Source organism: Staurois parvus, unplaced genomic scaffold, assembly GCF_062004578.1.
Source record: "Staurois parvus isolate SC_StPar_1 unplaced genomic scaffold, SC_StPar_1.0 ptg002084l, whole genome shotgun sequence".
NCBI classification, from domain to species: Eukaryota; Metazoa; Chordata; class Amphibia; order Anura; family Ranidae; genus Staurois; species Staurois parvus.
The window spans coordinates 49,695-68,059 of NW_028319880.1; the positions used below are offsets into that span (position 1 = coordinate 49,695).

An 18,365-nucleotide genomic window follows, 5' to 3' on the forward strand; every position below is an offset into this window, starting at 1 on the left:
TAGTGCCTGTTAAAGTCTAAAGAAAGACCTTGCAATGCTCAGTCACAGCTGGGGCCTTTTGAAATCTGGAATTCACTAAAATGACATAGTAATTGTTGCCAGTTTGAGGCGCAATGGTTGGGAAATCGGTCTCCACCCCTAAAGAACCCACACAAAGGCAAAGATTGTCTGATGTGTTTTCCTATCCCTACGCTCCATATTCAGTGGGGCTGATTTACTAAAGGCAAATAGGCTTTTCACTCTAGAAATGTAGAAGAACGATGGCAGAAAAAAGACCAACTGGTCCATCCAATGAGCCCAATTTTTTTTTTTTTTACGGAGTATAGATCTGATTTTGTTCCAAGTATGATTAAATCCTTAGTCTCGGTTCACACTCCTGCAACCTGAAAGTCGTGTGCGACTTTTCCAGGTGACTTCCTTGCAACTTGGGTGTGACTTGGATGTGACTTTCAGGGAATGCCTGGGTAATCTTCCTGTAATGTCGGATCCAAGTCACATCAATATAGAATCCGACTTGGAGGCGACTTCCATTAAAGTCCGACTCAAACATCATGGCCATCACTAAAGCACAGTAAAGTAGCACAGAATTCTAGGTGTGTAAACAAGTTAGTAACTTTAAGCAAAGGCCAATACATACAGTAAAAATCCCAATCCGTTCTGGACGTCCTACAAATCAGAATTTAACAAAGTGCCTCAACTCTGAGATGTTTGTGTCCCCAGTGAGCAACAGGAGAAACTACTAAGGAATAAGGCTCGGCTCACTTCTGGGCCCTCAGAAGCTGATGACAAGTTTAAGATCTGAGATGAAGAAAGGGTTCTTTAATTAGGAAAGCTAATGTTCCTGCAACTGCAGTGTAAGATCTTCTGTGCGCTTGTTGGGGCCCAGTTGGTGCACTAAAAGAATTCATATCTCCTTGGTTGTAACAGGTGGAAGTTCCTCAAAAGGAACTATCCCTTTAAGTGTTTAACTTGTGCAGTACACCTTTTAAGGCACAAGATGAAATGCAGGTTTTAAGCAAGAGGTTTCAGGGGTGGGCAGAGACAATTGCTAACAATGGGTTAATTCCTCTCTAGGCTGCAGTAGCAAATGCCAACAAGGACAAGTGTCCCCAGATGGATGTCAGACAATTTCAGAGGAAGCAGTGGGGTGGCTTGGCCCGCAGAGGGTGGACACTGCAGTAGGTTCTGATGACTGGATTATGCTGAAGGTGTGTCTAATAGGACGGGTGAACTAGGCCTCAACTTGTGTAACTTGGGAACCATGTCAGTAACTGTATAGAGAATGGCTCAATAGAATGTCATTGAATGTAATTGGCTGGTGCCCTCCTGCCTACTCCTTGTGCCGTGCCATCCTGCCTACCAACCATGCCGTGCCGTCCTGCCTACCCCGTGCCGTGCCATCCTGCCTTACCCCCTGTGCCGTCCTGCCTTACCCCCTGTGCTGTGCCCTCCTGCCTTACCCCCTGTGCCGTCCTGCCTTACCCCCTGTGCCGTGCCCTCCTGCCTACCCCCCATGCCGTGTCTACTCGCCGTGCCGTCCTGCCTTACCCCCTGTGCCGTGCCGTCCTGCCTTACCCCCTGTGCCGTGCCCTCCTGCCTTACCCCCTGTGCCATGCCCTCCTGCCTTACCCCCTGTGCCATGCCCTCCTGCCTTACCCCCTGTGCCGTGCCCTCCTGCCTTACCCCCTGTGCCGTGCCCTCCTGCCTACCCCCCGTGCCGTGTCTACTCGCCGTGCCGTCCTGCCTTACCCCTTGTGCCGTGCCGTCCTGCCTTACCCCCTGTGCCGTGCCGTCCTGCCTACCCCCCGTGCCGTGTCTACTCGCTGTGCCCTCCCCCCCCACCCACTGTACCGTGCCCTTTGATTTATGTCTTTCTCATTGTTTAAAATCAAATTTATTGAAAGTACTAAGATGTTTAATTCTGTCAACAATTTATACCTTATTTCTTGGGAGTAGACTTGTAAATTGGGGCAGGATGGTAGGGGCCCCAGTGCATTACTTTGCCCAGGGGCCCATGATGCCACTAAGACAGCCCTGGTCATGTCCACCTGTTCTTGGCTTCCAGCCTACAAAGGAAGCTGCACTTTGCAAAGTAATTTTCCCCAGAGATTAGTGATTGTGATGCCATCTCACTATGCGAAGGGGTTGATTTACTAAAGGCAAATAGACTGTGCACTTTGCAAGTACAGTTGCACTCTGAAAGGGCATTTGCTCCAAACCTTAATAAATGAGGGTGAGCTCTGCTAACTTCTATCATCCAATCACATGCAAGTAAAATGCTTTTTTTTTTTCTTTTTTTCTTCCATTGATTGGGTATTCTTTGCAAAGCGAAGCTTCACCTCATTTACAAAGTTCTGGAGCAAATCCCCTTGCTGAGTGCAACTGCACTTGCAAAGTACATAGTATATTCGCCTTTAGTAAATCAACCCCAAAGAATTTCTAAAAAACATTACTGGATGATGGAAGTCGACACATCTTCACCTTGGGCTCTGGGGGACAATTGCGAGAGTGGACAGCCTATTTGAAGCAGAGCTCTGGCCCCTGCCACTTCTACAAATACTGTGGCTGCTGACTTTTAATAGGGGCTTCCTTGGGGTTGATAAGCTGCCAAAGGATCTCCTGCCATTTGATGACCTTCAGATCCAGCTAGGATAGTACCTTATGTTGGTATGTAGAAGGGCAGTGTCCTATGGGCTTCCTTTGGGGATGCGGTTGGGGAGTCGAATTAGTTTACTAGAGGTAAAGAAGTTTTAACAGTTCACTTGGGTAACTATGTTCAATGGATTGGTGCTCTACAGTATTGTAATTCTGACTTGAAGTTGGCTAAAAATACCTAAACTTTGGGGAATTTCAATCTCCTAGGTCCCCCACAACTCTGTCCTGCTAACCTCTACAGCACTACTGTCCACCATAATGAATGGAGGTCAGCAGAAGGAACCATTGAAAGCTGGAGGAACCCAGGAGACAAACTCTTGGAAGTGTTTTATTCCCAGCAGACTTCGGTGGATGACTTATTGTGATCACACCAGCATGGGTAGAAGAAGGGGTGGAAGAGCAATTTGCTAAAACTTGCTGTGGGTCACGTTATAGAACCTGTGAGTTTACACTGGACTATATCAGTCAGAGGAAGCCTGAGCGCCATCTCAGTCGGGGGTCCCAGGGTTTTTTGTAGGCTTGCTCACACGGTACCAAGTAGTGTTCTGGAGGACTGATATAGTTGATGAATCTGCTGTTGGGGTAACGTAAGAATCATGAAAGGGGTGCAAGTTTTTAAGAATTTCATGTGTTTACTCCCTTTTTTTGTCAAGGTCTTGAACATTGTTCAGCGATGCATCTATCGGGCATAAAGGCCCTTCACAGGCTGGGGAGAGGGTGTAACTCTTTGACCACACTATATTGCCTATTCGAAGGCTGTATTTCTTGGCAGAGGATCACACAACTGTCTGAATGGTCTTCTTTGCCTAAGGATTTTCAATTTTTTTTTTATACTGTACAGTATGTATTTTGAGTATTTAGAAGCTCTTAGAATTCACTCTTAAAGAGGAACTAAACCTTCCCATCCTTTACAGCGAAGGAAACTGCCACCCTGTCTCTACTTGATATGCAGTTACCATGGCGCCAAACTAAAAATATAAATATATGGTGCACAAAGGGTTAAACCCTCCAAGCTCCAATCAGAGGATAATAGCAATGTAGACCTAGGAAAACTGTAATATAGTTTTGCAGTCCAAAGGGAAGTTTCCAGTCCAAAATAAAGTTCATCTGGGTATGGAAAAGCATATACACTTGAGGCCGTTCTCAGAAGAGAAAGAAGCAATTTCTGCTAAGTGAGCACAAATGGGGGGGAAAAAGGATGCGCCAACTAAGTAGCATCAAAAATTATTGTTTGTTTAACCACCTTCCGCCGGCCCTATAGTACAATGACGGGTTCAAGGTGGTTCTCTCGTTCTGATATGACGTCCTTCCATTCTCACCATGCATGCGTGGCTCAGGGAGTTTGCAGCGCAGCGATCGCCGGTGCGCTGTGTCCCTCGGACACAGCGGATCACGGAAAGAGCCGAAGATGTTGGCTTGGTCATGTGATCAGCTGTGTCCAATCACAGCTGATCGCATGTAAACACGGAAATGCCAGTTATCGGCATTTCTCTCCTCTCGAGCTGTCACGCTGACAGAGGAGAGGAGAGCCGGCAATCGGTTTTCCGCGGAGGGGACATGTACACTGATCATCGGGGCGCCCTGATGATCAGTGTGGCCCCAGAAGTGCCACCTGTCAGTGTCCATCAGTGCCAGCAGTCAATGCTCATCAGTGCCACATGCTAGTGCCCATCAGTGCCACATCAATGCCACACATCAGTGCATACCAGTGCCCATCAATGCCACACATCAGTGCATACCAGTGCCCATCAATGCCACACATCAGTGCATACCAGTGCCCATCAATGCCACATATCAGTGCCCATCTGAGCTGCCTTTCAATGTCACCCATCAGAGCCAGTCAGTGCCACCTATCAGTGCTGCCAATCAATGCCAGCTATCAGTAGTGCCAGTCAGTGCTGCCTATCAGTGCCAGTCAGTGCCGCCTATCAGTGCCATATATCAGTGTCATGTATCAGTGCTGCCTTTCAGTGCCCATCAGTGATGCCTGTCAATGCCCATCAGTGCAACCTACAAGTGCCTCCTCATCAGTGGCCATCAGTGCCAGCTATCAGTGTCCATCAGTGCAGCCTATTAGTGCCCATCACTGTAGCCTCATTAGCGCACATCAGTGAAGGTGAAAAATCACTTATTTACAAAATTGTATAAAAACTAAGAAAAAACTTTTTTCAAAATTTTCAGTGGTTTTTGGTTTGTTTAAGAAAAAAAAAAATCCCCGAGGTGATTAAATACCACCAAAAGAAAGCTCTATTTGTCTCAAAAAAATTCTAAACATTTCATATGGGTACAGTGTTGCATGACCGCGCAATTGTCATTCAAAGTGTGACAGCGCTGAAAGCTGCAAATTGGCCTGGGCAGGAAGGGGGTAGAAGTGCCCGGTGGGCAGGAAGGGGGTAGAAGTGCCCGGTGGGCAGGAAGGGGGTAGAAGTGCCCAGTGGGCAGGAAGGGGGTAGAAGTGCCCGGTAGGCTAGCGGTTTTAAAAAGTTTGAAACTCACAAGAAAAGATGGGATGCTCTGATGTAAAAACACCGGTGGTCTGATCTCTAGTCTTCATTGCAAGCCTCCACCACTATGTGTTCACTGCTGTCTGAGAAAACCAGGAAGTATTTGGAACCACCCTAGAACACATTGGGTTGGACGCGGTGTCGGATGAGGACCTCCCACCTGGAAAGGGGGCATGGCTATGCGTTTTGGAGCATGCACACTCCTTTCTCAAGCATACTCATCTGATGCCACGTCTGCTCTGGCACATTCCAGGGTGGTTCTGTACACTCTCTGGTTTGCGCCGACAGCTTTGAAAACACACAGCGGTGGCAGTTGCCACCAAAGACTTAGGAGATGAGAGATCAAACGACCAATGTTTTTACATGAACACCTGTAATGGCAAATGCTGGGTGCAATAACTAAAAGCAAGTCATACACATGCACACAATCAACATGTAGTCATGTAGGTACCTTTTTAATCCACATTTAAACCATTACATATTCTACGCATGTGAAAGACCCTCTACCAAATGAACACCTGCCCTGGCACATCATAGCATTCACCCGGCACTCCAAGAAATAACAGAATCCAACTGTAATAGCCTTGCACTGTCAAAACCTCCACTTTTATTATCGCACGACACACAGGAGGATATATCTTATAGTCATCACAATCTGCATAATAACAAACCAATAATAATGTGAGCATTACAGCATGAAATACACATCATTGGACAGCGTCACAGCATAGAATTAATACATTACCAAAGCTATATTAGAAGCTGGAAGGCACAAATCCCATCAGAACCAAACTGCCCGGGGGGTCACGGGGAAGCCGTAAGCGTGACCAATCAATTAGCCCATATAGCCTTGGCAAAAATCCCAGTATCAGAGCGTCCCCTCACACATGGAATGGCTTCCATTCATTGATCTCCCTTGGACTTCTGGCTTTTAAACCATTTTTTTGGAAGCTTTCCGATAGTGGGCGGGCACCACACCCACTATAGAAGGAGCTAACAGAAGGATTCCGCGAGGACATTCAGCCACCATATTCACTATCTGAAAAGTCACATTTTTGCTTATCTACCCTAGACTTCGTCTCATGTACCCTAGACTTCGTCTCCTGTACCCTAGACGTCGTCTCCTGTACCCTAGATGTCGTCTCCTGTACCCTAGACGTAAAGATTTCTAAGTTCTCAAGCAAGTAGACGTCTTTAAACAGGTTTTTATCTGCTAATGTGAGGTTACTAGATGTCATAAACACGTTCCATTCCACAAAGAAGTTCTTATCTTACTCTAAGCAGAATATCTTGTGACTGTTCCTTTGCTTAGAGAAATGACATCAGTCACTTTCATGCTCCTTGCATTTGGGCAACAATGCTTTATTGTGAAAATTACCCAAGAAACAAAGGGTCCAAGGCCAACACATTTCATAGGCATTACAGCACCCATCTTCTCTTGTGCATTTGAAATGGTCTTTTTAAATAAACAATACTCTTTGATGGTACACTTAGTTGGCGCCCCCCTTTTTTCTCGATTACTTGCCATGCTGCTGATCATCTGATCACATTCTTTAACACCAGCCATTTGATGGTTCGAAAGTTGAGAGGACAAGCAACTGTGACAGTTCTCATTCAGGGCCTACCTTGAATGAGGCTGTTTTTGGAAACCAATCGTTGGGTTTAGTTCCGCTTTAAGCGGAGGTTGCCCTGTTCCAAAATCTAGTAGAGCAATTGTTCTTTCAAATTAAAATTTGATCTGCGTTCCATATTTTTAAATGTCTTTTCACTGGCAGTTAACTTTATTACATATCGGAACAGAAAAGTTGTAATGCTCTAGCATCCAGGAACGGACAAGGACGTAGTGTGCTCCTGTGGATGAGGTTGGCTGTGCTCTGCCTGCTGAGTACAGACTTAACTGGGATTAATCCAATGAATGCCTCTTTGACCCTTCGATGTCAAAACATCTCACACTGAAGTCCGGACAGTTAGGCAAATTGGAGAGATTTTGTAGCATGTGGAGAGCTGTGGGGTGGCAAGGAACCTGCAGACAGGAGGATTAGCGGGAGACCACGTCTTTAAAGGAAAGCTTACTGTGACTGTAATATGGTTCAAATTGGATCATTGTTAACACTTTTCAAAAGTGGAGAAGGTTTGCTGCCCTAGAAGGGAAAACTGGACAGCAGTAGTTTATTTTGTATTATAATTCATGTTAATTTCTAGACGAAGCTAGAGACCTTCCTTTTGAGTAGGGTGCATTTGGTTTATGGCATCTATAGGAGAGGCCCACGCTACTTCCAATGGCACCTCTTGGTTTATCGGAGCTAATGCTGTATCTCATCTATTGCAATGCTCAGAGGCATAGCTTGAAGCTTGCGGGCCCCAGTGCAAAAGTTGACATATTGACCACAAAGTTGACCTGCATCCGCTGTTTCCACTCTGAGCTCACAGGTGAAAGAGGTGGCCTTGTATGTAAAAAAGGGAACTCGGAGGGCCTAGCTTGGGCCCTGCCTGGGGTGGGCAGGCCCGTTGACTTCCAGATTCACATGCTACCTGCCCCCACCTTGTATGTAGGTGCATGCTAGGACAACAAGGGGCTGCATTGGTTTTGGCAGGGGGACTGAGCAGAGTGTGCCGCTGGGGGAAAGGGCTTGCTTCATCGCCTTGTGTGGGTGAAACCAGAAGCTCATAGGAACCAGGACAGAGCCATATGAATTAACATAAGCAGGGTGACACAGCAAGCACTTTCCCCAGCAGCACAGTGTAAAACCTAATGTGACATGAAAGCCGCACGGGCCCCATGGAGCATGGGCAGGGTCACCTTTGTGACTCCTGTGACCCCCTCAAGCTCTGCTCATAGCAATGCTATGGCAAAACACAAATACGGCAATTAGCAGTCATGTCTCATTTCCATCTGCAGCCTTGTTCCTTTCAGTTAACGATCCAAGCTTAGCAGTGAGAACCAGAATATACCAGTAAACTATTAGCTTTGTCTGTAACCTCGAATCATGTTTCTGTACTAGTGCTGTAAAACTGGCAACTTATGACCCAATCCACTCCACCATTATTTTGACCTGGGCTGACTGTTGGTGCCAGACAGACTGGTTTGAGTCCTTCTGTAACTGCTGGTCTCCTGGGATTTTCACACAGAAGAGTCTTCAGCTTATTGCTCAGAATGTTGCAAAAACATTTGGATGTCTGATCTGAGAACCTTGAGAGAGGTCAGAGGAACAGGAACAGCCTGGTTCCATCTTACAAAAAGACTACAGTAGCTCCAATAACTACTCTTTATAACTGGTAAGCAGAGAATCATAGAATGCAGATGTCAGATCTTGATGTAGATGGTCTACAGCAGAAGATCACATTGGGTTCCACAGCCAGGGACCGAAAGCTGAGGCTGCAGTGGGCACAGGTTCACCAAAACTGGACAGTTGAACAAAATTGTAGCCTGATCTGAGATTTTAACACAAGTCTTTAGATATTTACTCATAATGATGCAAAAACAATTGAACACCAATCTTAGGATGGAGATACTTTGAGAGGTGTTGGAGAAACTTGAGCAGTCTGGGTCCACTTGATAAAAAAAATTACAATAGGTTCAATAACTACCTTTACAACTATAGTAAGCTGAACGGCATCTCAGAATGCAGATGTCAAACCTTGGGGTAGATGGACTGCAACAGTAGAGGACCACACCAGGCTCCACACCGGTCAGCCAATAACAGAAAGCTGAGGCTGCACAGGTTCATCAAAACTGGTCAGTTGAGGAGCATAATTGTAGCCTGATCTGAGATTTTAACACACAAGAGTCTTTAGGTTTTTACTCCTAATGATGCAAAAACAATTTGAATGTCTGATCTGAGGATGGATATACCTTGAAAGGGGTCACAGGAACATGACCAATCTGGTTCCATCTGACAAAAAAGGCTTCCATAGCTCCAATAACAGAGCTGTGAGAATGTGGAATAGACTCCCTCCAGAGTTGGTTGTGGCCAGCTCAGTGGATTGCTGTAGGAAAGTCCTGGATTCTTTCTTGGATACACAGAATATAACTGGATATAACATTTATAGGGAAAGTTAATCCAAGGAATATCTGATTGCCTCTCGGAGGATCAGGAAGGAATTTTTTCCCCTGCAGGAGCAAATTGGATCATTGCCTTCCTCCGGATCAACTGTGGGTGTAGGATTATAAATTTTTTTTTTTTTTTTTAATGGTTGAACTGGATGGACTTTTGTCTTTTTTCAGCCAAACTATGTAACTATATGTAGCATTCTGGTTGGTGCCCATGTGATCCTGGCTGGCCATCTTGGGTCAACAGGGTCTATTTAAGCTCCTGGACCCAGGTTTTGGTGCGCATTTTGCGAGTGGCCAGTGTAAGGAGAGAGATCCCACTCGTCAGGGACAGCAACTAGCAGTAGAGAATGGTTCCTGATGAGGGAAAGGCTAGGGACTTGCTAACCTGTCAAAAGTCTCCCCTCTTAGGACCGGACAGGTCGCACCTCACCCTCTAAACAGACACTGTCGGCACCTTTCCTCAAGTGAAGGGATGGATGCCGCTCAAGGACTCCAACGTTAAGAAATGGCCTCAGCCGCTGCTCTGGTCAAGCCCTCTGACATCCTGCCCCTGCCCACCAGGGCGTGGTCACAGAAAAAGAAGTTCCTGCTGGAGGGGGATGGAGTCTGCCCTGAGAGGAAACTGGCACTCCCTTGGATGGAGGAGAAGTGTGAACGAGTCTATAGCCCATGTTGCTGGTTGGTATGTAAAGCCCTAACCCTTTGAGAGTCGAAGCATAACAAATTTGGGAATGACTAAAGTGACTGGCGCCATTTGTTGTTTTAACTCTCCACTGTGGCCAAGGACCCACCCCGGGGTGATGTCAGCCTGCCCCTGTTCTGACCGTTTCCCCTTCCCTCATTCAGGGGGTCACTATAGTAGGGAGGCACGGGGTGGAGGAACTGGGCCAGCACAGTAGTTAGCCTCTCCCAAAGAGGAGAGGTCTATGAATTTTTTTTTTCCTGCAGGAGCAGATTGGATCATTCTTTGCTGGGTTTTTTTTCCTTCCTCTGGATCAAATGTAGGTGGAGGATTATAACAATTTTTTTTTTTTTTTTTTTAATGGTTGAACTGGATAGACTTTTGTCTTTTTTCACCCAGACTAACTATGTAACACTTTACAACTGTGGCAATCTGCAAAGCATCTCAGAATACAGATGCCAACCCTTGAGTTGTATAGTCAACGAGAGTAGACCACATCTGGCTCCACTCTGGTCAGCCAAGAACAGAAAAGCCGAGGCTGCGGCGGTTACAGGTTCATCAAAACTGGACAGATGAGGATCAAAATCGCAGCCTGATGTGGTGAACCTCGATTTTTTTTGATAAGGTGCAAAAATGGTAGGGTTATAATTTTCACATTGACGACACAAATCCTTGGAGCCAACAGCCCCGACTGATTGTGTGATGGTGTGGGGATGTCCCATTAAGGCCGGTCAATCATCACTTGAGTGCTGCAGCGTATCGTTGCACCAATATATTATACATCACACACTATAATTCTCTCTCTCTATATGAAGGCTTTCTACTCTCTGCAGAGTTGATTTGAGCAGAACCTGGAAGATAATTACTATTGCGGTGTATAATACTAGAGACATCGGGGTTGAATTAATGATAGCGATAAACTTAAGCGATACATCTGGAGGGTTTAATCTCTCGGCAGTTGCCGGTTTAATCTATCGGCTTCTTTATCATTACCTGGATTTTTCTTTTAAACATTGAACTTTAAATATGCATTTATTCAACTTCTTCAGTCGTCTGGCAATCTCTTCAGCTCTGCATAGTGTTTATAAAGTGTCTTGATCCGACGGGCTCATCAAGGATTGATCCCGCTTCAGTGACAGATGATGCCTGGCAGAGTTTTCATGTTTATGAAGCCACACTGAGAGTGCATTGCCTGGGAATACTGAGCATGCCTCGATTTAGAGCTTCGTTCACACGGCTACTTGCCTCGTTGTACTGGGGGGGTGACATTTTATTGTGAATGGCACTCCAATGCACCTTCAAAGCACTGTGCTGTGGTGTGAATGGGCCCTCACTCCTGTAGGAAGTAGGTGTGACCATGGCCGCTGTTGGAAATCATGGGGCCCCATACAGCCTAGCTGACAGGCGAATAAGCCCTAAATCATGTAATTTTTTATGTTTTTCTTTTTTTTTTTTTTTTTTTACTTTAATGAACAGCAAGTGCTCTGTAAAGAGGTTTCCTGTTCATTCACAAACTGAAACATAGGAAACTGTTTGCTATGCTTCAGTTAGGAATGAACACAGTGAACTATTTGGTACCAATCACCCCCCCCCCCAGTCTCTCCGCCACCATCTGGTCTCAGCAGTCACCAGCAGAGGACGATAGAACTCCCCTGCCAGATCCTGCGCTTTGCAGTGCAGCCACACAGAAACCCATCTCTGCCCATCCCCCCCATCCCATCTCAGCAGTTGGCAGCGGAGAGAAGAGAACTTCTAGAGATCCTTCACTTCTCTGTGCAGCCGCAACTCTTTGAGGATGCTCTGACTGGCTTTGGGGGGCACTGTTGACTTTTTTCTCTTTAGGGATGCTTTCTTCTTTGCGTGCTCTGACTTTTTTTTTCCTTTGCAGAGTGGTTTTTGGGGGCGCTCTTGACTTTCTTGGGGGGCGCTCTTGACTTTCTTCTTCAGGGATGCCGACGTTATTTGTGTGCTGCCTTTTTTTTTTTTCTTTGGGGAGCGGTTGTCTTTGAGGGTGCTCTGGACTTTTCTTTCTTAAGGGGCGCTCTTGACTTAGGGGGCGCTCTTGACTTCCCTGCTCTTGGGGATACTCTGACTTTAAGGGCGCTCTTGATTTCCTTGGGGGGGCACTCTTGACCTTTTTTCTTCAGGGATGCCAGCGTTATTTGTGTGCTGCCTTTTTTTTTTTTCTTTGGGGAATGGTTGTCTTTCAGGGTGCTCTGGACTTTTCTTTCTTTGGGGGGGCTCTCTCGAAGCTCTGGACTTTCAGCACTTTTTTGTTTGATGTGCCTTTTTTCCTGTGGAGTTCTCCAACACTTAGGGGTGCACACTTCTTTGGGGTTCTGACTTTTTTTTTCAAGGTGTTCTGAGTTTTCAGGTTTAGTAAACTAGAAAGCCAGAGAACTCCGGGGCAAATGGTTTCACTAGAGAATGGTCAATAATACTGTTTGGTTCTGTAGTACTGTTTGGTTCTGTAGTACTGTTTGGTTCCCTAGTTCTGTTTGGTTCCCTAGTTCTGTTTGGTTCCCTAGTTCTGTTTGGTTCCCTAGTTCTGTTTGGTTCCCTAGTTCTGTTTGGTTCCCTAGTTCTGTTTGGTTCCCTAGTTCTGTTTGGTTCCCTAGTACTGTTTGGTTCCCTAGTTCTGTTTGGTTCCCTAGTACTGTTTGGTTCCCTAGTACTGTTTGGTTCCCTAGTTCTGTTTGGTTCCCTAGTTCTGTTTGGTTCCCTAGTACTGTTTGGTTCCCTAGTACTGTTTGGTTCCCTAGTACTGTTTGGTTCCCTAGTACTGTTTGGTTCCCTAGTACGGTTTGGTTCTCCAGTTCGCTTTGGTTCTCCAGTTCGCTTTGGTTCTCCAGTTCGCTTTGGTTCTCCAGTTCGCTTTGGTTCTCCAGTTCGCTTTGGTTCTCCAGTTCGCTTTGGTTCTCCAGTTCGCTTTGGTTCTCCAGTTCGCTTTGGTTCTCCAGTTCGCTTTGGTTCTCCAGTTCGCTTTGGTTCTCCAGTTCGCTTTGGTTCTCTAGTTCGGTTCGGTTCTGTAACTGCCCCAAATTCCCCCACGAAGGTCCTCCAATGATCAGCTTTTTGGTAAATAATTCTGTCGGCCCAACACATGAATCCTTGAAGCCGATCCGAAGTATTTATTGGCTGTTTATGGCCGGGCAGATCATTACACGTAAACCCCAATGCGCCAGTTATCTTCCTCGGCGTTCCTGCTGTGCTTGTAAAGCCGCGTTGTTTCCCTGAGCCAGAGACATTTTTATTTGTCAGAAATTACAGATCTGGAAACGGCGGTTTACGCCGCTATAAATGGGTTCTCTGCCTCCATTTCATATACAATAGTGACACCCGCAGGACCGTAATACGTAATACAAGACCGGACCTGCCGGGCAATTCACTTACTGCCTAGTTCCCGGCTTCTGATTCCTCGTTCAGATCCGGGAGGGTGACTTTGAGATCCCAGCATGTTCGGAGTTATTAACCTGTGATATAACTGAATGGTGGACAGCACTTTCACCTGGTAGTACTCGGGTCGTTGGGTCGAATCCTATCCACGGCACCAGGGGCGGATTGACAACTCATGGGGCCCCTGGGCAATAGGGGATCATGGGGCCCCTGTGTCCTTGCCCAAACTCAAAAAAGCCTATGAAAAAGGTACCAGGGGCATCTCATGGGGCCCCCTACTGACCCCGGGCCCTCGGCAGGGCCCGAGTTTCCAAATGTTCAGTCCGCCCCTGCACGGCACCACCTGTCTGGAGTCTGCATGTTCTCCCTGTGCATGCATGGGTTTCCTTTGGGTACTCTGGTTTCCTCCCACAATCCAAAGACATTCTGGGAGGTGAATTGGCTCCTGTCTATATTGGCCCTGGTATGTGTATGTATGATGGGAGTTCTGGATCTTAGATTGTACGCTCCTCGAGGGCGGGGAGTGATGTGAATGTACAATATATATGTAAAAGCGCTGAGTAAACTAACGGCGCTATATAAGTACCTGAAATAAATAAATAAATGGTGGATGGTGTAGCCACCATTTGCTTTCATGTAAATGGAGAATTGTTACTTGTGGTGTTAAAGCGGGACTCATGTCAAGGACTCATGTCAAAGCCACGAGGACACTTTAGCACATGTGTGCTGAAATCTTACCGGCATAATAAATCCACTTTTTGAGCACCTAATGGCTTTGCAAACCCAAATATTACCTTGTAAAAGTAGCAGTGACATCACTGTGCCTGTGCAGAGAGAAGAGCTGTGGGAGGGGCCCAGCAGACCCCACCCATTAAAGGCTGCCTGCAGAAAACTAAAGGAGTGGGCGGAGAGGAGACCAGTCGCCCTGCACAAGGAGAGAGGGAGAGCAGAATGGTGGGAGGGGCCCAGCTAGCTCCACCCAATATAAGCTACCTGCAGAAAAATACATGGGAGGGAGGAGAGAAGACCAGCCCCCTCCACCACACCAGGAGAGTAAGAGAATAGTTGTGGGAGGGGCCCTGCAGACTCCACCTTTTACAGGAGGAGGCGGAGAGAAGACCAGCCCCCCTGCACAAGGAGAGCAAGAGAACAGATTTGTGGGAGAGGCCCTGCAGGCTCCACCTTTTACAGGAGGGAGTGGAGAGAAGACAAGCCCCTCCTGCACAAGGACAGAAAGAGAGCACAGTTGTGGGAGGGGCCCAGCAGGCTCCACCCTCTACAAAAAAAACCTACAGGAGGGGGCGGAGACCAGACCAATCCCCTGCACAAAGAGAGGGAGCAGCAGTGGGCGGTCTTTATCTCCGGAGTTCAGCTTTAACATGCTTCTGAAAAATGTTTACCAACGAAGAGGCACTATTCCTCTTACTATCATCAACGATGGGGCATTATTCCTCCCACTCCAACGATGAGGTACGATTCCTCCCACCGACATCAACAAAGGGGCAATATTTCTCTTATGTACACCAGTGATAGAATGCTATTCCTCCCACTGACACCAACAATGAAACCCTATCCTCCCACTGACACCAACAATGAAACCCTATCCTCCCACTGACACCAACAATGAAACACTATCCTCCCACTGACACCAACAATGGGGTATAATTCCTCCCGTTGACATAAACAAAGGGGCAATATTCCTCACATACACCAATGATGGGGTATGATTTCTCCTGTTGACCTCAACAATGGGCAATATTCCTCCCACTGACACCAATGATGGGGTATGATTTCTCCTATTGACCTCAACAATGGGCAATATTCCTCCTGCTGACACCAACAATGAGACACTAGTTCTCTAATATCAATAATAGGGCATCATTCATTCCCACTGACACCGGGACATTTTCTACTCCCACTGGTCACAGTCCGGCTCCCCTACAGTCTGAAGGACAGTAAAACGGCCCTTTGTTTAGAAAGTTTGGAGACCCCGGTTTTAAAGCGAGGGGAAGTCCCACCTTTGACAGGTGACCCCATTGGAACATTTCTCCTCTTTGGGGTTTCTGCTCACATTTTACCCCTGTGTCAATGCTTACTATGCAGTAAAAGTCTGACGCAGGTTCTAACCCATCCAAAAGGAGAAACATTTGGAAGAATTCTACTTCTAGGGCCTTTTTTTATTGGCGAATGCACTTTGGTGCACATTGTCATGCACGTTGCATGTAGGCAGCCCATTCAAAACCAAATGGCTGCCAATGGACCAAAAATGGTGCATGTGCCATTCTCGGCAGCAAACGCCAATACATACCCATCAAGGTGTGTTGGGGGAGCCATTCAGGATCTAAGCAGCATTGCGGCCACATGATAGTGAATGGCCCTTCCATGGAAATCCTTTGTCCTTCTCAGATTTGTTCAGGAAGGTAAAAAAAATATTTTGAACACAAACTGACTTGAGGTCATCATTTGGTGTCGCTGCAGGAAATTGAAACTGGATGGCTGCTGCCTGTGGCTCTGCATGATTTGTGGCTGAGTGACTGGAATGGGCCCTTCCATGGCTTAGTGCCCCCCCCCCCCCAATGGGTTAATTCATGTCCGTCCATCTCTTCCAGAGAATCCAAGATCCCAGAGCCCCCTGCTGGACGCAAATGGAAGGAGGTCCGTCATGACAACAGCGTCACCTGGCTGGCATCGTGGACGGATAACTTGCAGGGATTGGCCAAGTACATCATGCTCAATGCAAACTCCAAGTTAAAGGTACAGGCTGGCTGAACCGCATTTATTTCCCCATTTTATGCAACTCCTCCATAGTAATTAGTGGTTAACCCCTCTATAATCGGGGCCTTTCCCACCTGAAGAATTCTGGCTTTAAATATTTTGTAGCTTTTGATTTCCCGGAACTTGCTTGGTGCTTCAGTAAAGCCTCCCCCCCCCCCCCCCCGCCTGCATATTCCAAACAAGGACCCTTGTTCTCTGTGTGGAAGCAGTAACCTCAGCGCAGAGGTCTGACATACTCATTGTTGCGTCAGACTGATCAGCAGAGCTCATGTTCCCACTGATAGGAGGGCTCTAGCACTGACTTAGCAGGAGGGTTTGTCAGACCGCTGCAAAGAGACCGCTGCTTCACAAAGAGGGTACAGGATATTCTCTGCAGCATGCTGGCAGGGGACAGGCTTTTCTAATGCAGGATCCTTGTTCTTTGTGTGGAAGCAGTGGTTTCTCTGCAGAGGTCTGACACGTCCCATGCTAAGTCAGAGCTAGAGCTTTCTGCGAAGATAGTACAAACTTTGTAGAGGTAGAAGTCTTACTCAGTAGGGGGCGTATTAGACCTCTGCAGAGGGACCGCTGTTTCACAAAGAGGGCAAGGGTCATACTCTGCAGCATGCTGGCAGGGGACAGGCTTTTCCAGAGAAGGATCCTTGCTCTGTGTGGAAGCAGAGGTTTCTCTGCATAGGTCTGACATCCCCTGGAGCAAGGGTCATTCTCTGCAGCATGCTGGCAGGGGACAGGCTTTTCTAGAGACAGACCTATGCAGAGAAACCTCTGCTTCCACACAAAGTAATGATCCTTCTCTAGAAAAGCCTGTCCCCTGCCAGCATGCTGCAGAGAATGACCCTTGCAGACCAACCCCTCCAGGATGGCACATTAATACCTGTCATTGCCAGAAGATTTGCTGTGTCACCCAGCACAGTCTCAAGAGCATGGAAGAGATTCCAGGAGACAGGCAGTTACTCTAGGACAGGCATGTCCAAAGTCCGGCTCGCAGGCCATTTACGGCCCGGGGGTCGGTTTAATATGGCCCTCCAACAGCCCTCCCTGCTCTGTGTAATGTGGCCCTCCCACGGCCCTCCCTTCTATGGCAGACAGTCTTCTGCTTGAGAGCAGAGGGCAGTGCGCATGCCTGACTGCGGCGCGTTCTCCCTGGTCTGTGTAAATGCGGCTGTCGCACGGCCCTCCCTTCTGTGGCAGACAGTCTTCTGCTTGAGAGCAGTGCGCATGCGTGACTGCGCCGCGCTGGGAGCGACAGAGGGCGGTGACGTCAGGGCCGGGCTTCCAGCGTGAAGTGTGTTTCTCTTCCCCTCCCGGCTGCCGAGCAGAGACTTCAGCTCCAGCTACCTTTTTCACCCTTCACATTAGTGCAGGTAAGTTTTTTTTTTTTTTTTTTTTTTAATTTATTTTCAATACATTGTGAAAACTCAGCTGTCAGTTGATCTTAATGTTATGAAATGAAAAGTATGTCGTTTGCAATTAACTTGGCATAGAATAATTTATTTGCATTTAATTGTAATGGTTCAAAGAATGTTCGGAAAAATGTTCGGCCCTCCACCATGTTCACTTCATCCAATCTGGCCCTCTTTGAAAAAAGTTTGGACACCCCTGCTCTAGGAGAGATGGACAGGGCCATAGAAGGTCCTTAACCCATCAGCAGGACCGGTATCTGCTCCTTTGTGGAGGAGGAACAGGGTGAGCCCTGCCAGAGCCCTACAAAATAACCTCCAGCAGGCCACTGGTGTGAATGTCTCTGACCAAACAATCAGAAACAGACTTCATGAGGGTGGGCTGAGGGCTCAACATCCTCTAGTGGGCCCTGTGTTCACTTCCCGGCACCATAGAGCTCAATTGGCAGGTCCACCACTGGTGCCCTGTGCTCTTCACAAATGAGAGCAGGTTCACCCTGAGCACGTGACAGACGTGAAAGGGTCTGGAGAAGCCGTGGAGAACGTTCTGCTGCCTGTAACATGGTTCAGTATGACCGTTTTGGTGGTTTCAGTGATGGTCTGGGGAGGCATATCCATGGAGGGACGCACAGACCTCTACAGGCTGGACAATGGCACCCTGACTGCCATTAGTTATCGAGATGAAATTCTTGGACCCTTTGTCAGACTCTACGCTGGTGCAGGGGGTCCTGGGTTCCTCCTGGTGCAGGGGGTCCTGGGTTCCTCCTGGTGCAGGGGGTCCTGGGTTCCTCCTGGTGCAGGGGGTCCTGGGTTCCTCCTGGTGCAGGGGGTCCTGGGTTCCTCCTGGGGCACGACAATGCCCGGCCTCATGTGGGGAGAGTATGCAGGTGGTTCCTGGA

The 18,365-nt window shown here is 47.4% G+C and overlaps 1 protein-coding gene across 1 annotated transcript in view; it reads left to right on the plus strand.

Moving 5' to 3' along the window:
• Positions 1 to 18,365, plus strand: part of LOC149432845 (DNA topoisomerase 1-like) — an 83,872-nt gene that overhangs the window by 44,333 nt on the left and 21,174 nt on the right. Inside the window, exon 5 of the mRNA XM_089664875.1 lies at positions 15,901 to 16,045. Coding sequence (XP_089521001.1) covers positions 15,901 to 16,045 — 145 coding nt within the window. The remainder of the gene's footprint in view (positions 1 to 15,900; positions 16,046 to 18,365) is intronic.